Source organism: Fusarium mangiferae, assembly GCF_900044065.1.
Source record: "Fusarium mangiferae strain MRC7560 genome assembly, contig: FMAN_scaffold008, whole genome shotgun sequence".
In the NCBI taxonomy this organism is placed as follows: Eukaryota; Fungi; Ascomycota; class Sordariomycetes; order Hypocreales; family Nectriaceae; genus Fusarium; species Fusarium mangiferae.
In genome coordinates, this window is record NW_024573928.1 from 2,157,745 (window position 1) to 2,178,343 (window position 20,599).

Here is a 20,599-nt window from a genome sequence, read left to right on the forward strand (position 1 = left end):
GTCAAAACAACTTCATCAACTCAGTTATTCCACAATGGCACCACCTCGAGCCTTCGACTTCACTGGAGATGTGGCAATCGTCACGGGCGCAGGCTCCCGCATGGATGGTGAGTTCAAGATACACCCCAATTCTTGTCCCCGTTACACTAACCCCCTGTAAAGGCGAGATTGGCAATGGTCGCGCGGCTGCCATCCTCCTCGCACGCCATGGCGCCAAGGTCGCTCTCGTGGACTTCAATGTGGACTGGGCGAAGGAGACCAAGCGCATGATTGATGAGGAGGGCGGTATTTCTGAGGTGATCCAGGCGGATGTCACAAGTGAAGAATCATGCAAGAATGCTATCGACAAGACTGTTGAACTATGGGGCGCTCTTCAGATCCTTGTCAATATTGGTAGGTTGAATTGGCTTCGTAATTAAATCCAGAGACATGTACTGACAAGCGAAAATAGTTGGCGTTGGCGGTGCAATGGGTGACGCCACAACAATAAACCTCGATGCTTGGGACAGAGACTTCCGCATCAACGTCACAAGCATGGTCATGATGAGCCGATATGCAATTCCTGAGATGAGGAAGCAGGGACGTGGATCTATCGTCAACATGTCATCAGTTAGTGGATGTAAGTACCCTTAGTTCATCCCCAACGTATCCAAGCTAACAGGGTGCTGTAGTACTCGGCGGTAACCCGAGCTTGCTGTACCCTACCACCAAGGGTGCCATCATCCAGATGACACGAGCCATGGCAGCTCATCATGGTCGTGAGAGTATCCGCGTCAACTGTGTCGCGCCTGGCATGGTGTTTACTCCAATGACAAGAGGGCGCGGGATGACAGATGAGATGAGACAAGCAAGAATCAACCAGAACTTGATGAAGAAAGAGGGAACTGGCTGGGATGTTGGCTATGGTAAGTCAGCCCAAACGCTTGGATCCTCAGGACTTATACTAAGGTCGTATAGCTATCTTGTTCTTGGCTAGCAAGGAAGCCGGCTGGATCACAGGTCTGATCATGCCCGTTGATGGAGGCGTAAGTAGCCATTCTTCATTCCATAAGGTAGATCGCAACTGATACTTTGCCACAGACTACTGCCGGAAAGGCCGATAGACCAGCTCTTAAGGCGGATACTCTAGCTGAGGCCAATACTGGTATACAGAACTAGCCTTGACATTGACGAGATACCGTTAAAAACATCACTGTAAACTGTACAACTTTAGAACCAAAAAAAGCTGTTTGTTCAAGTCATCCGTATAACTTGGGATTATAACAGTGTGCGTACACCCTCAACGACGCGAATACTTCTTTCAAAAGAGAATACATTTCTCATCATGTTGGACGCCACGTATGAGGTCCTTACAGGCGTTAAAAACCGCTCAACAATGCCTAATTCGGTGCATGCCTCATCATTTCATCAAGATCAATCTGTAGCTCTGGGTAACAATCCAACGACGCCATCGCATCCATGCTCATACTATTCAAGTATGCATCCATGTCAAAGTCATTCGGGCTTACGGGGTCAAGATACGGGAAGGCTGGGATGTAGCTATTCATGGTAGCAGTGACCGTGTTATCGGACAACGATTGATCGGGTGCTGACCGTTGAACTGGAGTTCGCTTCAACCCTTTAATAATGATGTGCAAGCTGCGCTCAAGAAGCGGACACTTGGCCATGCCACGATTGAGGGCTCTGAGAAAGGTCTGCATGGTGGGATGTGTTGCTCCATCGTTGTTCTTTGCATCTTCGAGCACAGCTGAAGCCCCAGTGTAGATGCAATAGCCCATAAGATACGTAATGTTCTCGAATCCAAAGGTTGATTCAAGCATCAGGAGGAGCTTCTCCATACTCAGTGCTGCGCTCATGCAGACTTGATAGTAAGCTGGTGCTGACCAGAATGGACGATGGGCGAGGATGACCGTGGTGAAGTATAGGAGACTATCCAAAGTCAGCAACACAACATTAAGCAATGTGGAGGTTGGGAGCTTACTTCTGGGAGATGATATGAGGAGGCGGACATATGGTTGGTAGATACTCTGGGTCATAACGCAGATGCACTGGTGACTCAGCACGCCATGTCTCCAGACGTGTTTTGATATCATTCAGCGACGACTCAGTTATAGCTCTGCTTCGTTTTGAGTAGAGCTGTACAATTATATCATTGATGATGACAGAAAGTTTACACGAGTTTGCGAAGCATGACACAGCATGACTTTTCATCACGGGGTATTGGCTCGGTGCTAGTCGAGTAAGTGGTGAAGTGTCTTCATAGTAAGGTGACCATACATCGGACTCTGCGGAGTCATCCACTGCACATAATATCAGAATGGAATGGCTTAATTGGCTTGGGGCGCATACTGAAGTCAATGGGGCTTTGCGGTAGCTCGGTCACTGCTGGAAGTCTCCCTGTGTAAAGGCTGATAGCTCTGCAGGTCCATGTAAGCAAATACCATGCATAAGTCTTCAAATGGGTCGCTCACTTGTCCCAGAAATAGCAGCTCCAGAATAACCTCTTCCGAATCTCCAAGTCTACTGGGTCTAGTCCCTTGAGGTCCGCTATGTCGGGCCCATTATGCTGCAATCCAAGGTCGGCAGACATTCTGAACGCCATCCCACTATACAGCCATGCCTGGGAGATGGATCCTTGAGCGAGTTCCCGAGCACTCAATTGCAAAAGAGCTTGGATAGTGGGTATAGAACTAGGCTTTTGTATCTCGTCACCGAGGAGGAATCGAACACGGGAGAAGAGTAGTTGCGCATGGTTACTGTCGTAGTATTTCGAGGCATGAGCGCATAACACGAGGAGGAGAAGTTCGGAGTAGTAACGGCCGCCGGTCGTCATGTCACCTGGAGGCGCAGGACATTAGTCAAGATGTGAGTCGTGTTGTAGCAGTCCAAGATACGTACGCATGAATGCCGGCCTGTACACCCACATAAACATCGGAGCAACCCAGGTCCAGTGCAGATGAAGAAGCTTTGCCATAATTTGTCGCGGCAACCCAAGTTGGAGTGACGCATTTCCAAGAGCAAACTCCTCCCAGATAGTCGATTCTCGAGCTCGCGATACTAGGTAAGCGCGGACATCAGTCCTCTTAGATCCGTCCCCACGACTCATTGAGTTTGTAGATGGTGATGCGAGACCCAGAGGCTCATGGACAGCAGATGTTGGGCCGTAATAGCATATCTTGCCATGTTCATCCACGCTGAGATCTATAGCTAAACCGTCTTGCGGTGTGCCGTCGATAGTTGCGGCTGGTTGAGGAGGATCTTGGAGGCGGCTTTGGTGTGTGGCAGGCGAGGTTTCCAGCACTATAGGCTCTATGTTGTGTCCCGATGACATGGGCAATCGTGCTGATAAATCCTCAGTAGCGAAGGAGCTTGGAGCCGGCGCTACACTCTCGGCAATGGAAGCTCCTATGTTCTGATGATTGATGGAGCGGTCACCACCCTGAAGGCGCTCAATCGTCTTCTCCGCTTCTTGAAGCTTGCGCGCCATGGCAACAACTTGCGACAGCGGTGGGGGTTTGTCGTAGCGACATTCGACATGGTAGACCTCGCATGTTTTACAGGTCGGTTGACTCCCTTCACATCGAACCTACATTACCAATGAAGTCAGCAAGCGTATCGAAATCTAATATTCAATGAGAAATAAAAAATGGAAAATAGACAGCGTTCTGACCTTCTTTGCACGGCAATTAGCACATGTCAATCCTCGATATTTGCGAGACATCCGCTGTTTCTTGGAGCGAGCGGAGCTCTGTCCCTGTCCTTGCTCGTCATTGGTCTCCATGTTTCCAGGGCAAAAGAGATAACAACCGATTTTCTGATAAGCTCGGATCACGGAGAGAGAAGTGAAGAATTGGCTTACGGTGAAAATCCGAAAGCTGGGGGATTATTGTCGAGTCTGAACTTGACGGCTACTGATGTGGATGACCAACGTAATTGGCCCGGGCAGTCTCCGCGGCGAGTTACCACGGAGTGTGCGGGGAATGCGGGCAGGGAATTGAAGAGCCTTGGAAGAAGGTAAGTGATGGTAATGGAGATATACGATGACATATATCATTTACAGTGTCATTGCCATGATTCTGACTCTGAGTTTTCGACGATACCACACATCTTCTGTTTCAATACCCACAATGAGAGTCCCTTACATCCCTAATCCTCCTCCGACTTCTTCCCCAGAAGAAGAGGCAATCGTCGCTGCAATTGCGGCCCGCCGTCATCCCCGCCCCATACAACCCCTCGATTTGGCACTACTGCATTCCCCTCACGTCGCCGCTGGCTGGAACACTTTCGTCGGCGCCGTCCGCACAAAGACGTCATTGGCAGATGATCTGCGAGAACTTGCCATCTGCCGCATTGCCGTCGTGAACAGGGCTTGGTATGAGTGGATGCACCATGCGCCCTTGGCTATCAATAGCGGTCTCTCATCAGAGTCGATGAACGAGATCATGAAGGAGGGGGTTTTGTCGCGGATTGAGAGACCAGAAGGCCTCAATGAGAAAAAATGGGCTGTTTGTGTCGTGGCTGATGAGATGACGAGGAATGTTCAGGTCAAGGATGAGACATTTGAGTGGCTTAAGTCGCTTGCCAGCGATCAAGAGGTAGTTGAGGTTGTCGCAACAGTAAGTGTATCCTATCGAAGTAAGTAACCCTTTTCTCAGAGATACTGACAAGACTTTCCAGGTTGCATGTTATAACTGTGTCAGCCGTTTTCTTGTAGCATTAGATGGTACGTACTTTGAACTGTTCCTTCACCTCAGCATCAATCCATTGCCAGCTTCGACTAACGCAAATATCAGTTGGTGAGAGAAACAAGACTGTTCCAGAACCTCTAGCAAAGCAAGTGTAGACATTAGCGGAGCCAAGATGAATAAATAAATATAGAGAGTCAGCGGACGATTTCTGTGATCAACGTCGCTAGTGGGCTATAAGCTGCTCATATGCTGTAACGGCTTTTGTGCCCCTTAGCTGAGCGTAGAAATCCCACTTGATATGATGGTTCGGTTCAGATAGCCCGTGATAATTTCAATCTCGATACGTTGGACTATCGACTACAAATCCATGTTTAGCCTGGCGGAGGAAGAAAGATGGCATTTCACAGCAAGAACGAAATTTCTTCCAATCTTGCTCGCCATACGTCACTCATCATACATCAAGTATTACATCCCTGTTGCCCGCTATTGCATGAAGCTGAGGCTGTGTTGGCTCTATGACGCTACTAGAGAAATGAGGGTATAGAACTACTTACAGAATCCTTTACCCACGTCAGAGCTCCATAGATCTAATCAAGCCAGGTAGCTTCGTAAGGCGTGCTGTTATCAGGATAACGTAGCGAAGCCACAACATCAAGAGTATGGTTCGAAGGATTCCAACCAAGAATGAACATCCAGCCCTCAGAAGTATCACTGAGATACATGTAGTCCGTGATACCGTTGGGATCACTGTTAGTTCCGTCTTGCCAAGGAGCAACTCGGAGACCGCCCGCAGAACCAAGAGTAACAGACGCCTCGTAGAAAGCCACCGCTTCCTCGCTCTTCAATAGTCCGTCTTCGTTAAGGGCGAATGCCGCGACGTAGCCATTTGCTTCTGTGTTGTTCCAGCTGCGAGTACTGGTGAAGAGATATTTGCCGTCCCGGGACATCTGGACAGTGTTGCTGCGGAAAGTATAAACGCCTCGCACATCTTCAGTTGTTAGAGATAACTACGGATTCGGAATTCGATGGATTTACTCACCATCAGGAATGACACTTGCCCTCTGGAGATGTTCGAGACGTGTGCCAAGCACTCTATAGACATCCATCCATTGATCTGCAAGGTTAGTGAGGGAATTCATGTGAAAGTATTCATTTGAGCTTACTGTGTTCGGCCATCTGATGCATGGTGTCATTCTTCGTTGTCGTTTCTTATCCTCACCCTCAAAGTGACTCACCACGTAGAGAAGCTTTCCATCCTTGCTAGAATAGGAGTTTCGTGGTCCATCACCCTCAGTTGGACTTAGGTTGATCGACAAAGGCGTAGCAGTGCCGTTTTCCGCAATGTCGTACATAAAGATGGAGTTCATTCCCCTGCTTAGAGTTAGTCATATCATCTGTAGCGGAGGTTGGGTACTTACAAATGAGGGACAAAGCCCTTTCTGTTGACGTTGATGTCAAAGGCATGAGCACCATAGAGCTTGGATATCTGTGAGCACTAGCAAACGAGACGAAAGTACTATGTGAACTTACCACAGCCGCTCTTGTCTTGTTCACATTCTTGATTTCCTCCTCTGGTACCATGTAGAGCTCCTGAATCTGCTCACCGATAGCACCATTCTCAGTAAGGGCATGGATGGCAGCAGTTGAGCCACCAGAAGAGAAAGCCAGGTTGCCATCATCCGAGAAGTAACAAGACGAAGAGGCTTTTATTAATCAGCAAAAGAAGCTTCAACATGTTTTGTACCCTTGACTTACTGATATTGACCGTGTCAAGATGGGTAAACTGATAATTCTCGTCAACCGACCACGAGAACAGCTGAGGAGGCTCGCTCATGGCAGTGGCATAGACGCGGTCTTTCGCAGCATTACTTGTGACAAATTGATGAAGGCCAAACCCTGGAACAGTGGCGTTCAGAGTCAATGTCTTAGCAATGGTGTCGAAGGCAAGGAGGAAGAGTGTTTTGTTGGTATAAGAGCCTGATACAAGGTGGTGTACAGAGCTCCCGTAGGAGTTGGCGAACTCAATTGCGGGCATGATGAAAAGATCGCGAGCAAATTCTATGTTCCTTTGCAATCGAAGTGCTCTCTTGCTTGATTGCCATCTCAGCGAGACTCGTTGGCCTGGCTTATATACTTCTGAGCGCAGCTACCCCAGATCGTGGGGCATCAAGCTCGTTTTCTCAATGTCGATCCCAGGGCTTTCCCCGTGTTCTTGGTCTGTGGTTGTAGCGTGTATCCCCGCCAAATCCTATGACTAATTTCTTGAGTTGGGGCTCATTACAGGGTGCCTGAGTGGTGTCGGTCACTGAGCGCGGGACTTGCCCGCGGCGGGTAGCGGTGAAACCACTTTACGACCCAAATTAGGTAGGCTGGGCGACAACTAGAAATTACAGCAATGCAGAAAGCTTGGTTTTGGAGGATGGAGGCCTCTGGCCAATAGATTGCGAATTGAGGGTAGGGTCTTGCGGAGAAAACGGTTGATGCCGCAGACGGAGATGTGACCAATAATTCAGCACGGCGTTCATAACATACTTGTTAGTTATACCATTATCCTGACAGCTCCGAGCCAGACTTCATATGGGAAGCTTCTATTCAGTTCAATTGTTCATTTCCAGAGGCTATTCATTCTCGTACGAACAATCCGGCCATACCCATACCAGTTCCAATACACATGCTAACAACCCCCAGCTCACCGCCATCGGGTCGCCCCAAGCCATGTAGTAGCGTGCTGGCCAGTCTTGCCCCTGTAGCACCCAGCGGATGCCCTAGAGCAATAGCACCTCCATCCGGGTTGACCTTATTATCCTGGTACGCCCTTTCGAGATCTAGTTTTCTTAGGCAATAGATTGCCTGGCTCGCAAAGGCCTCGTTGATTTCCCATCTCTGAATATCATCCTTCGTGAGGCCAGTGCTCTCCAGTAGCTTTGGAATCGCAATCGCCGGCCCGACACCCATCTCGTCTGGTGCACAGCCTACTGTGACTGCAGAAACAAACTTCCCTATGACGTTGCCAGCCAGGCCAAGTTCATTTGCCGTGCTGCGTCTCATGAGGAGCGTTGCGGCGGCGCCGTCTGAGACTTGAGATGAGTTGCCAGCGGTGGAGGTGCCTTTCTCTCTGAAGGCCGGCTTCAACTTTGCTAGGTCTTCTAAACTTGCCTGGGGTCGGATGCCATCATCCGTATCGACGACAACCTCTTCTGTTCCGTCAAGGATCTTTTGCGTAAACGGGACAATCTCATCCAAGAAACGTCCAGATGCTTGTGCTTTTGCTGCCTTTAGGTGACTGCTAACTGCAAAAGTATCTTGATCCTCCCGTGAGATGCCGTATCGCTCGGCGACATTTTCGGAGGTAATGCCCATTGGAAGAATGCAGTCCAGGGCATCTTTCACCGGGGACTCTCGGAGAGCGGGCCAGAGGTCAGTTGGGATAGCTCGGCTCCCGTAGTTCCGCGTCATACTTTCCATACCCGCTCCAATTCCCACGGAGATCATCCCTGTTCGAATCTGAGAAGCGATGGACGAGATTGCATGGAGTGACGAAGAGCACGCCCGATTGATAGTATAGAGGGACGTGGTATTTGGGTAACCAACGTGGTTCATAGCCATGCGCGCAGCTTTAGAGCCTCCAAGCTCAGACAATACTACACCAACAGCGACATCTTCTATGAATGACGGGTCGAGGTTGGGTACTCTGTCGATCGTTGCTTTGAGCACAGAGGCAAGAAGCTCTTCGGGGAATGCATTGTTGAGGGATCCTCTATTCGCACGACATATTGGCGTGCGCAGTGAGGACAAAATTACAACGTCGCTGGGAGCCTTGACAAGTATGGAAATGATACCTCTCGACGGAAACATGGCTGGTGAAGTAGATCTCTTTGGCACCTTGACAGAGATACTGCGTTATTCGAAGTTCGTGTCTTGGCAAGCTGCAGATTACAATTTATCTACCGTTAGAAAGTATGCTCAGTCCGTGGAATCGCTTCTCTACGAAAGGGCCACTTTCTTTCGGGGATGTTCCACGGCCAGATTCCGTGGGCATGATGAACGTCAGCAGCCTCAAATGCCGTACTAAAGCAGTTCAACTTTTGCGACATTCTAGTAAATATTCTCTGAGGCGCATTTCGGATCACTCCAGGGTATCCCCATGCTCCTATGTTGGCACAGTTGTAATTTGCTACACTAGATGAAGAGACTGGTCTGGATGGTGAACACTTGGCAACATGGTGGCTAACGAGCTGCTCACTATTTATCCAATCGATGGACTTGATACTTGTTAATTTCCGCTCATATTATTAAAAAATAATAGAGAGCCTTATAGACCATTTTTTGATCATCATACATGTCATCTGTCTCCATGACAGGTACTCTGCGTCTCATTCACTCCCCAAAGCTCCAAAGCATTATCCCTGAAGAGTCTCTCCCGGAGCCATTGCTTTCCTTCCGTGAGATCCAGCAAGTGAGACACCCAAGGCCTAACGTCTAAACCTTCAAATCGTGTGTGAGGCCAGTCTGAGCCAAACACAACTCGCTTCGGGGCTTGCTCAAAGAGCTCCAACGTGACAGGGTCGAGATCCTCCCAGACATCAGAATCAAGATGGCTGAGGCGGTATGCGCCAGATATCTTGACCCAAGTCGTCCCAGTCTTCAAAAGGCGGATCAGAGATTGGAAGCCCTTGATGTCGTAGGGGTTCACAGGACCCGTTGACTTGGGAAGACTTGGGTCGCCATAGTGATCAAAAACAACGCGCACGCCAAGAGCGGGCAAGAAATCTTCCAGCTCGGCAATACGCTCCATCTTGGTGTACAGCTGAAGAACCCAATCGAAAGGCTTGATAAGATCGACGTACTTGTTGATCTGGCTCTTGAGCTCACGAGATTGACGCGTACAGCGCGAACACCCTCGCTATCCCATCTGCGAATATGCTCATGTGAAGTGGTGTGTGGGTCAAACAACGCAAGACCTAGGGCTCGTTGATTCCCAACCGCACGCATAGAGTCCATCATGAGGGTCAAATCATATCCATGCGTTGCGGTCTGAACGAAGAAGACATGGTCGCACCCGATGCTGTTCTCAAAGATCGCGTTCTCCCAAAGATTATGAACAGCGGGCTTGTAGGGAATGTTTTCGACTGGAGGATAACGCACGGGGTCCATGATGTGAAGATGTGAATCCCAAGCGCCGGCCGGCATTCTTGGGTCAGCGCCACAGGAGACGTTGGCTGCCCTCTTGGCAATTGATAGAGGTGGTGAAGGAGGATTCATGATTGAAGCGTCTGTGATGGCGGTGGTCTGAAGGAGGGTCAGAGTTAGTGGGAATGACACTTTCATGGCAAGATTAAGAGCAAGTCAAGTTGGGCTCCTCAGAACGCTGCTGGGGGGAGCCCTGGTGGCGTTTGGGTCGTGATATATAGATAATCCACAAACTGGCGGTTCATAAACATCGGATCTGCGATGGGCTGTTCATTCAACACCTCCTTTTGTCAGTTCGTGGGGTAGGATGAGCGTTGCGATTGTTCCCCATGGGGTTGCTTCGCTTACAAAAAACAAGATAAGAGGCACCGCGGGGAATGCCCGGTCTCTCATGTATGGTCTCACTCTCACATCTACAGTTTTTCTCATGCGCTTGACCAAATTCGTTCTGGGGACGCCAATGGAGTTGGGGCAAGAAGATCATTCATCACGGCGACCTTCCGCGGACTTTGGCCGTCATCGACAGACCAGCAACGTCAATGCCTCAGCACAAAAGTTGACATCAAGCCTGATTTACAAAGTATTCGATGTGGCGTACTCGAGTTCTAGAATGGCTTTTTGATGAATCTTGATAGAATCTTGTGTTTTGATCAGCTTGGCAGCAGTGGACTGCCTGCCTAGTACCTGGGTGGCGTAGCGGACAGGACGAGCCGCGATGTTGGGAAATCGTCACGTATGTTGGTGATCGCTGTCTACCAACTTTCCGAGAAGATGTTGCCAGGATCAATTGATCTTGAAAAGTCTCGTCAGGGCAATCATCACCCGAAGCTGAGAAGCGAGAGTGACTTCAACGTTGAATAGAGCATCAAGGTCACGAGCTTCGTGGAGTGTAGCGGGCGTGATGAGACTATGAGGTCATTGACTTAATTCTCCTCGAGGACGTGTTGCTTTGACGGTAAACCAACAACCGCGTTGGAGAGGACGGAGGGCTGTGAGATGAGATTAGCGGAGTTAGAAAACAATTTCATTGGCCAATGTGCAACCTGCTCGTAGCTGACTTGGTGATGGAAGAGTGATGGATCACTTCAAACGGGGGAGGATACCACGAGAATATATTCCCTGCTTGTGATACCTTCTCGAGCTCATTCGCACTAGGCCTGCTTTAGCTTTTTCCATTATGTTGACTATTATTGTCATGAGGGGGGGATCATGGCCTTCAGGGTTGCAGAACAACCGTGAAATCCAAGTCAAGGTAATGGGAACGCGAGACAAGAAGGGCCTGAAGGATGCCATGTAACTCCGTCCCTCTGTTTCTGGATGTCCATCAAACACATCGGCAACAAATCGCTTGCCGGCTCTTCTCACTTTACCCGTAATGTTGAGTAGGCCTGTCGCCCATGGACGTACGCCTCTCATTCGTTGAGAATGTGCCACTAAATAAAGGGGAAACTCTCAGTCATGGTATGGAATCGGACATCGTCGCAATTCCTGTGGTACCGGCTAGATCGTATGAGTGTATCGCGGTGTTCTGAGCCTGGGTGAGAGTGGACAGGATTAGCGAGGCAACAGTAGACATGCTGCAGCACCACACGGAAACAGTGGATAATGGCGAATGTTCTCATACGCGACAGACCTTCAACAAGTGGCCGGGTCATGAGATCTGTAAGATTGTTGTCGCCATTCGTGAGAGATATCCTGCAACGCTAGTATGTGTGACCTACTCAGATCTATCAAAGAAGAGCAAAGCTCCACCGCCTGGATGGGAGGATACTGTTGTCTCAATATGAACAAGTAGGTCGAACACTTACCTCTTAAAATAATACGTGTGCTGTCAAGAAGCGTTTCAATAGGTACTCAATATCCATTTGTGGTTTGGCACTGCAGGCAGCTGTCATGGAAACAACACCAGACGGTCCAGAACCTTCTGTCCGACAACCGAGACTTGCGAAACGATATCCGGTAATCTCGCTCAACAATGAGAAACTTCGTCAAAAATGGAAGACCCAGCAAGTCTTAGATTATGTATCTTCGCCATGCCAACATTGACTTCTGGTCTAGATTTACCAACCGCCTCCACGCTGCCGCCATGAGCCGAGAACTCGAAAGCGCCCAGCAAACCGCCGCCCTTGCGCAAGATGCCGAGACATTATCTCGACTGTGCGCGGTAGACACTTATCTCAACACATTCGCCTCTCCGCCGAAGTCAGCAACGGAATTGAGAGATTACCGGATCGTTCTCCTTACGATCGACCGCCAAAGGCCAACACATGGTCGCAGTATGTTCTAGGGAAGATGATACGGGCTTGGGTGAAGTGACTGACCAGATGACACAGAGGGCACGCAATCCCGACTCGTTCTCCGCATCCCGACTCGTTCTCCGCATCCCGACTCGTTCTCCGCATCCCGAACACGATTAGAAACACAAATCTCGCCGAAAATCCTAAGTGTCGGCGAAAACAACCGAAGCCGATGGCAATCGCAGCCCAAGAAAGTCAGGGGGGGAACAGTGAACTGCCGATCAGCCCGAAATATAAGCGTCTGTCACTACCCGAGTTCCTCATGCTCAACGAATGTCTTCGTCTTCCACCCTCTCCCCAACCCGAATTCCTAACTATCATGCCGCTGGTAAGATTACATGCCCAAAGGAGCATTCAAGACGGAAGGGCGCATCTTCGAATTCCTCGGGACAGGCTGTTTCCGACACGGGCAGGCGGCAACTGAAAGGTCACGGCGAAAGGGGATCTTTCTACAACGATAACCCCACACACGACTTGTCCTGATTCATACAACACTTCAGGCTACAGCCGTCTTCGCCTGTATACGATCAGACGGGAAGCGCAAGAGCGGAATACCAACTGGGGCGCTTTCAGCTCAAATCGATATCCACGCAACTGGTAAGCTTTGATCTTGACTGTCGTGGACTCGTCGCGAAGATGCAACTTCCGAAGCTACGGCGGTCCAGTTGGGTCAAGACGGAACTCGAACAGATCTATTTGTCAAGACACCAAGAGTAAAGATGAGGATGAAGGCGAGTTCCTAGGCAAACTCATCTGCTGGCCGGGAAACTCAGCTTTACGGGAGATGAAAGAGACACCCTAACCCAAGCGTAGGTTTCATCCTCTTGCTGCGGTACATACTAGAGGCCCAGCTGTCCTGGTGTTCTTGGAACAGTATCTCGCCACTAATCATCGCCCATGGGTGACCTCCCCATGCAAAACTCCGTAGCGACCCCGATATCAACGCAATCAGAATTCAGGCGACCCGAAACACACCTCTGCAGAAGCCAAAGAAGAGTTCGAACTTGGGTCTCTTAGAGATGTCTCATCGTTCGAGATACAAATTGAGTTGCGTGTCGTTGTCGGTCAAAGTAGTCACAACAACTTCACTCGGATACCTACTGATGGCACTGCTTTTATCTGATCTCCCTGTTTCTCCCACTCTGTCGTCATTTACTTCATTGATGACCAATGCTCGCTCCGAGGCACTCATGATGGAGTGACCATTTCGAGCCGATCGATCCGCATCTCACAGCAACAATGCGAATCCAATGAAAAGATGAAAACCACTCTCTTAGTTGTCACTGGTTCCTTGTGGAGATAGAGTCTAAGCTGAGAGAAAGTTTCATACCTCATTACTCTATCAACAGCATGTTCTCAACACCGTCAGCCCAATCATCGCTGACGGAAACGACAGGTTCTCGTACCATTCTTGCAAGGCCAACAACGCAGATCCCTCGACAACCTCCCGCTTCGATTCACTACATCAACACTGGACGAGACTGCTAGCCTCTCAAGTTCAACTTCAAGTCCTTTCAGCCGTGCAACTCGAACCAACATTCGGATGAAGTGATAAATCGTTTACCGTCCACAAGCAAGCCTCGAGAGGCCCTGCGCTCCCAAGCCATCCAACACCAGGCGGCAATACTAAAAGAGGGGGGATTTTCGAAGGAACAAACCAGACTCAGCATCCCAAGGTGTATCTACCGCCTTGTTTGGGGCTTCAAATCCCTGTGAGTTGCCAGTAGTGGATGTCACTGAATGCAACAGCCCCAGGCTATTTATTGTTGAGACTCCTGATCTTCCAATGAGGTCCCCTTTGCATGGGAGATCGAAGACAGCCGCTACCTGTCGAAAGCGAAATCACGGCAAGGGACTTGGAATGGGATCTTCGAGATCCCGACTTTCGCTTCATGAGCCAGTATTCAGAAGACCTCACTATTGACTCTCTTTGGGTCTCTATGAAGTTTGTCCCTCGCGCCAAAGTCCTATATCCCGGGAAGAAGATATCAACGTGCAAGGCATCTTCAGCAGGCATCCAAATCCTGCCCACCCTTCCGTCAACAAGCAACAACGCTGTTTGGGAATAAGATGCCTCAATGATCTCAACTAAAAGTTTCCCTTCAATAATACCACAAAGGTCCTCGAAGCTGAAAATGAAGGACAGCGCGCAGTAACTCCTTTTGCTCATCCATCAAGCCGAAAGGCCCCAGCAAGGCCCGCCAGCATGCCCATCGTGGATCACGAAATTGGTCGCAAGAACGGGCATTTGAAGGGTATATCAAGTTGAGAGACCCGCTACATAATTTCGTGGTACCAAAAGAAGGGCTCGAGATGGTATCCAATCCCAGCTGACAGACTTTTCGGGGTTCCTCGGCATTGACGTCGGACATCGGAACTGAGACGCAATCCGACGCTGACTCGATTGATCTCTCGCTCCCTGAGGCCTACATGTCAGCCGGACAGTGAGTGGCTTGGGATTAAATCATTCATCCTCATCACGATGTGTAGCTGCTCGTGAATAACACTTTTATTCATTTCCTGTTTCACAGCTTGACAAATGGCATACTCAAACCCGCTGGCAAACGATACCACAAAGCGCGCATGGTCCGTCACTCTACACAGTCGAGTACCTGACGCAAGCGTCATCCAATAACTTAACATGCGTCCGCAGCAGACAAATCGTATATTGCGTGGCACCGGGAATGAGCAACAGCGAGGAGAGCTGTAAAGACATTCGCTCGTAATATATGTCGAGGTTCGGCAATAAGTGGATAGATATCAGCAGATAAAATCACATTAAAGGAAGGATATACCAAGCATCTCGATGGTGATGCGCCTGATAGTCAACAAGCCAGAAGGCAAGAAACATGCGGCATCCGCGCAGCCACTTTCGCATGGCTTGAAACCGCCGACCTCTGTCGGTGTCCCGTCCGAGCCCTGCACGATGATGGATGGCCGCTAGTTATCTTGGCTTTGGTATAGATGCTGATTGACAGAGGCGCGAGGGTCAAAACACAGACTGAGGAGGAAGACCGCTCGTAGTGAACATTAGCGTATTGTTGAGGGTCTGAATGTCGCCAAAGAGGCCGCTGCTAGCGAGTCGACATACTTAAAGTATGCAGAGAGATTCCCCCTCCTTGTAGTCACAATCCTTTCGCTGTGTGTGAATACTTCCTCAATTGGTAGCCGTCGCTGTTCTTCCGTGTCAGCAACCAATTCATTGCACTCGTTGTGGTTACCTGCACACATGATGCGGTTCTGCATTCTTCCTCGTGACAAACACCACTGCCGCTCGTCCATGCTTGTTATTATTCAAAGGCATCAATTGGGGCCCGTCCAATCGCGAGGAACGGTTAAAGATGGCGTGAAACATGGCTTGCCCATCCACCAAAGGCGCGGCTGTCATGTCAATCTGCGCTTTGAAGGTGGGATTCGAAGGCCCAGAACACAATCGCATTGAGAGACGGACTAATGGCCGAAGGGGGGGCACCTGTCTTCCGGAGAGAGTGGAAGCCACTAGAATGTGCTTTGGGCTGCCCGCACGGGTGATTGTAACACGATATTTGTTTCCGTGAAATGAGGCTTGCCCCAGAAGTTTCCCCGGTAAGTGGGACTTGAGGTGAGAAAGCAGTCAGGATGTTTCTGAGATATGCGAGCGGCGAGGAAAAGAAGGGGTTGATTAGGTTGTGGAGATGAGGGATGGCCGATTGTCAGATATCGAATTATCGAGCGAGGAGACAGTGTTGTCGTAAGACTCTGTGCTTGATGGGCTGTCGCTGGTACTTTGACCTAGACAGGGTCGGGACTGTTCGTCATGATCCTGTAGCAGTTAGTAGATGTAACTCATCAATATCACGTTCTTCTGAACTTCATCTCAACATCAAAGTACTTCGTTGGTATCTGAAGAGGCTAGGCAGGCAGGGACGATGAGACACGCTTGTGACACAGAGTTTGGTGATCAGGGCGGTAACTGAGCAGGTTGGGAATGGGAGCGGCTCATTAGTGATCTCAAATGGCATTGAGACCTTTCGTGGTATTTCTTGATGGGAGAAGCGGTGAGTAACGGCTTTCGAGCTTCATCGCAAGTTCTCCGTTGAGAAATTCTTAGTGGTTGGTCGGTTCTTGATACGCAATCAGTAAGGGGTCTGTAAATGGGCCAGCAGGACTCACGGCGGTGCGCTTGAAATCGGCACCATGTCATCACCACATCCGCTTTTATGCATTTCCGGAATCAAGCTTATGGCCAATTGATGGCGTACGCGATCCTGGAATCATAAGATACCAGGTGTTCATGTCCCACAGGACGAAATTCCAACGGCAGAAGGCGTTTGCTAAATTGTCAGTTGACTATAGTAGGCGTGCTAGGTTTCAAATATTGTTGTCGTAGGTCGTGTCCTCGGAATACCTACCCAGGAAAGGTTCTATGAGGGGATATGACATTTGAAACCAGGCTTCCACCAAGTTAATCTGAACACCTGACTCGTACGTAATATCGTGTATTTCGTGGCCGTAAGTTCATGCTTGGCGATGCAGATGGCAATGATGAGTCAGTTCAAGTATTGAAAGAGGCGGGTACGAATGTAAAACGTTGTGAGTTGCTTCGACATAAGCACGAGAGTTTGCAGAAAAGTGGTTTCGTGTTAAAAAGCTGAACCCAGTCTCTCGAATCTTGGGGTTTAAGGAGGCAATCGGAGGGGCAGGCACTCAATAACGGAGAAAACCTTTGAAGAATGAGAAACCTTGGGTGAGGAAGCCAGATTCTCCCATAATGTCAGGTTGTTGTTCAAAAGGAGAGCTGAACCATATTCGATACAAAAATTGCGACTAGTCACTTCAAGAGAAACTAAGAGAAGCCTTTGGTCGATTCGGCGCTGGGTTTCGCTAGAACATGTGTGAGTGACTCTTAAAAGTAGAGCGAATGTGATTTGGTTGGGATGTCGTGATTGGCTGACAAGCGCATGCCATAAAAGAGCCGTACTGCAATGGAGTGATCGGTTGACGAGGTTCTGAGTGGATGCGGAAATCGCCGTGGTCATCTTTTACCAATTTTCGTCAGTCTGTATCATCGTGATAGGCAGTGAGAATTTCGCTGAAAGTCAAACCGCTTCGAAGGCTACAGAGCTGGGCTTTGTCATGTCGTTGAGGGCGGAGCTCATGAGACCGAGAGGCATCATGTGAAAGGGTCGTGACGATATACAGTGGCCGATGTCGATAGTTGTGTGTTCGAGAGGATGTGAGAAACAGGATTTGGTATGGGTCTGTCTCTGGCGCCTTTGGGCAACAGAATGAATCTTGTATGGTGATTCACCTATTGAACATCGTGGGACTCCTCTTGCTCAGCCGCAAGTGAATGAAGACCGACGAGTGCCGCTTCCTGGAAAGGCCTGACGTTCCAACTTTGATTCCTTCAACGTCGGGAGGGAGCCTGTCGCGGGTAGGGTTTTGGCGAAGATGTAGTGGCAATGACCATACAAGTCTGATGAATGTTAGAATGTTGACAGGACTTTCATCTTCGACTCTTCCCCCCGTGAAGTCTTTCGAGATCGGCTCGCGCCAGTCACACTTCCAATGTGCTCATGGGCTTCTTCTTACAGTCATTGTACGCTCGTTCCCCTCGGCCGCCGCCTAGATCAGCACAGCCAGCTGAGTACGCATTCTTTGCAGAGTGAAGGGCTCAGCGTGATCCTATCTCATCGAAATCATAGTGGATAACACGAATATGTCTGCTTCTATTGATTCCAGTCAATAGCACAGAGCTTGGGTGATTGATTCCTCGCTAGATCTTGAGAAATACTCATCGAGTGACTCGCACGAGATCGCGTCCTCCTTCGGCACGCGTTGTTAAAACCTGTAGACTGGGCTGGCAGAGATTTGTTGCTGAATTGTTGGACAGGGTGGGTGGCCAGAACCAAGATTCCAAGAACCGATCAATCCATTACTGTGGGCTGGAAGTGAAATACCAGCGAAGACCATAGAAGCGAGGCAGCCCACTGAAAACTGAGCCACTGCGGGGAGAGTCGTCACAAAGGCCCTCCAAGACAGCGGAACCGCAAAAGGGTCGATACCGCCGTGCCGCGCGGGCCAAGGCACAGAGGTGGAGAGAACGTTTGAGAAGATGACTCGACCTGTACCCAAAGTCTGGAGACGCTGCAGAGTGACGAGTGACTGAGAAAGACTAATTTCGCTGTCGAGAGGTCCCTGACCCCTAGTCGCAAGGGTCTGTAATGTAGCAAAATGATATCACTTTGACACTTGACGGCCACTCCGGGATGTCTTCGGCCATCTAATAGCGCCAGGGTGAATATGTATCTCAGGGATAATGAAGTTGAGGTCGTAAGCCAAAGGACGGCGTTGTAGAGATCTTGGGTGATGTCGTGTGTCAAATGGCTTTGCTTCTTGATTGCGGAAAAACCTGCAATGTCATAGGACGGCATTAGCCTTGATCATGAGAAATCGAGCCGGTAGCATACCAAGCTCAACGTGCCTTGCTCACGCCGAGTCGAGAAACCGTGCGGACTGTTGTCGGGTTGAACAGCATGTTGGGCTCGGAAAGAGAGAGCAATCACGACGCTCGGAAACAAAGGAAGACGCGCGGTCTGCTAGAGAAACAGGGCGCCGGCGTGCGAGGCGTTTGTCACGATATGACGCGAGTTAGAAAGAATAGAAGTAAATGTTGTGATATGGGTGTCAAACAGGTAGTCTACTGTTCTCTGGTCTGGTCTGGTCTGGTCTGGCCTGGCGGAAAGATGCAGTTGCTCCAGCTGCCCCACACGATCCCCATTTACCCGTGACTTTGCCGACACCTGCTCATTCCGCTGACATTGCCTACCATTTTCCCTCCACCCAATTGCTCAATCACTTTATGTCAGTAGCATACCATGACCAAGTCTTTGTTCCCATTGTCAAGTCGAGAAAGTGAACGATGCTAATAATTTCAGAATGACTTTCGCCATTAATATGAGCCCATCGATTGATGCGTGCACTTCCTGATCAGCCCCGAGACTTCAAGGAACCCGACTGAGAAGACCGACGAACTCAACCGTCATACTCCTGACCGATGGTCCGACACATCATCCTCTATAGAGTCTGTTCATATGAGCAGTCTGAGACCACATCATGACCTCAAAAATACGGCGATCAATCAAGATGAGAACCCATCTGGAGAGAAAGAGTCAACCAACGTAACACCCTCAATCTTGACGAGCAAGCAAGCCGGGAGCACGACCTCAGCATAGCATACGAGCCCACTTTCTTCACTGGGCCAAGCGAGGCAGCCAAATCGATGCAAGTCTGCGGGCAGCCGACCTTGGAAGAGAGCTGCAAAGCTCGTAGCAAATCGCCTCCCATCCCAGCGCCGACCATGCTACCCACGTTCTGAAGAACAAAAGGCCATGGACCAACCCATCCCATTTTCGCGATTAGGTGTGATTTTGAAGCAAATAAGGGCGTAGTTCGGTACCGCCGTCGCCGTCACCGTTACCATTTGCGAAGTATTTTTTAAGTTGGCGAACTACAGACAACGTTGAGCATCAAGTATTCTTTGGTGAGATATGATCCAAGTAAACCATCTTTATTTCGATGATGTCTGACTGATGCCAGTGTTCGAAGCGTTTTGTCTGCCGCGTCAAGCCAACACGTTAGTCCCCACGACGAACGGCACATTTCGCACCATTGAATCAGGGAGCGATCTTACACTCATTGAGTTCTCTCTGCAGATTCAAGCTCTGAGACATGGCCAGGCCGTTGCAATCTCCCCTCACGGCTTTCCTTACCACGGAAATCAACACGAGGCGGCCGTGACATCTACCAAACAATTCAATCTCGAGCGTCGACCGTCAGTTGCAGTTAATCGTACCGGGAGAGCCATATTATAGGGTCCTACGTCTCGCGACCGAAACCCATAGTGCACACAGTGTTGACCTTGGCTAACGATGAGGTTCTTAGCAAACTCCGGTATCTTAACCAACCATTGCTCATACTGTCGTCGGTCGTACTACGGAACGGCCTCTGTCTACTGAGAAATGAAGGCTACTATCGTACTGCTCCTGGCACATCGAAGGTACAAATCGTCGCTTGCACTATCTCTTCCTTGCCAACAGACACTTGCTGGCCGCGATAAAGATCCTTTGGCCTAGAACTCAAGGTTCTTACCAGACTTCGGAATTGACTCTCCTTCACATTGGCAGAAACGAAACGAATGAACCATCGATGAGAACGTTCAGCAGCTTTTTCACATCAGCTAGCATCTCTCGGCTCGACAGAACCGTTTTGCGGGCATGAGCCGCAGGTTCGTCCTGCAGAAGGGGGCATTCCGTCGCGAGAAATACCTGTATCTGCCTGGAGTCCACAAATCGACCGTTGGCTTTCGTTTCTCGTCGCGAGCATCGCCGGTCGTCTTTACACATCCCAGATGTCTATATTCCAGTCAACGCTGGTGCTCAC

General features: G+C 49.6%; 7 protein-coding genes across 7 annotated transcripts; 3 read left to right on the top strand and 4 right to left on the bottom strand.

The window, feature by feature from the left end:
* Positions 1-34: 34 nt before the first annotated feature.
* FMAN_11697 (uncharacterized protein) lies at positions 35-1,158 on the top strand (the record flags this gene model as incomplete). Its single annotated transcript, XM_041834543.1, has 6 exons — positions 35-107; positions 163-393; positions 452-619; positions 672-905; positions 958-1,025; positions 1,081-1,158. 6 exons carry the CDS (start codon positions 35-37, stop codon positions 1,156-1,158), a joined length of 852 nt encoding a protein of 283 aa, XP_041684796.1.
* A 221-nt stretch (positions 1,159-1,379) lies between these two features.
* On the bottom strand, positions 1,380-3,781 carry FMAN_11698 (uncharacterized protein; the record flags this gene model as incomplete). The annotated part of the gene is made up of 6 exons (XM_041834544.1): positions 1,380-1,929; positions 1,982-2,300; positions 2,350-2,417; positions 2,472-2,838; positions 2,899-3,586; positions 3,671-3,781. The coding sequence occupies 6 exons, from the start codon at positions 3,779-3,781 to the stop codon at positions 1,380-1,382; spliced, it is 2,103 nt and encodes a 700-aa protein (XP_041684797.1).
* A 346-nt stretch (positions 3,782-4,127) lies between these two features.
* FMAN_11699 (uncharacterized protein) lies at positions 4,128-4,843 on the top strand (the record flags this gene model as incomplete). The annotated part of the gene is made up of 3 exons (XM_041834545.1): positions 4,128-4,616; positions 4,678-4,723; positions 4,794-4,843. 3 exons carry the CDS (start codon positions 4,128-4,130, stop codon positions 4,841-4,843), a joined length of 585 nt encoding a protein of 194 aa, XP_041684798.1.
* A 432-nt stretch (positions 4,844-5,275) lies between these two features.
* Positions 5,276-6,723, bottom strand: FMAN_16159 (uncharacterized protein; the record flags this gene model as incomplete). Its single annotated transcript, XM_041834546.1, has 7 exons — positions 5,276-5,676; positions 5,728-5,802; positions 5,852-5,864; positions 5,924-6,059; positions 6,107-6,174; positions 6,219-6,391; positions 6,444-6,723. 7 exons carry the CDS (start codon positions 6,721-6,723, stop codon positions 5,276-5,278), a joined length of 1,146 nt encoding a protein of 381 aa, XP_041684799.1.
* Positions 6,724-7,310: 587 nt separating this feature from the next.
* FMAN_11700 (putative acetyl-CoA C-acyltransferase precursor) lies at positions 7,311-8,543 on the bottom strand (the record flags this gene model as incomplete). Its single annotated transcript, XM_041834547.1, has 1 exon — positions 7,311-8,543. One exon carries the CDS (start codon positions 8,541-8,543, stop codon positions 7,311-7,313), a length of 1,233 nt encoding a protein of 410 aa, XP_041684800.1.
* Positions 8,544-9,030: 487 nt separating this feature from the next.
* Positions 9,031-9,950, bottom strand: FMAN_11701 (uncharacterized protein; the record flags this gene model as incomplete). The annotated part of the gene is made up of 2 exons (XM_041834548.1): positions 9,031-9,458; positions 9,536-9,950. The coding sequence occupies 2 exons, from the start codon at positions 9,948-9,950 to the stop codon at positions 9,031-9,033; spliced, it is 843 nt and encodes a 280-aa protein (XP_041684801.1).
* A 2,014-nt stretch (positions 9,951-11,964) lies between these two features.
* Positions 11,965-12,489, top strand: FMAN_11702 (uncharacterized protein; the record flags this gene model as incomplete). Its single annotated transcript, XM_041834549.1, has 2 exons — positions 11,965-12,154; positions 12,212-12,489. The coding sequence occupies 2 exons, from the start codon at positions 11,965-11,967 to the stop codon at positions 12,487-12,489; spliced, it is 468 nt and encodes a 155-aa protein (XP_041684802.1).
* Positions 12,490-20,599: the final 8,110 nt, after the last annotated feature.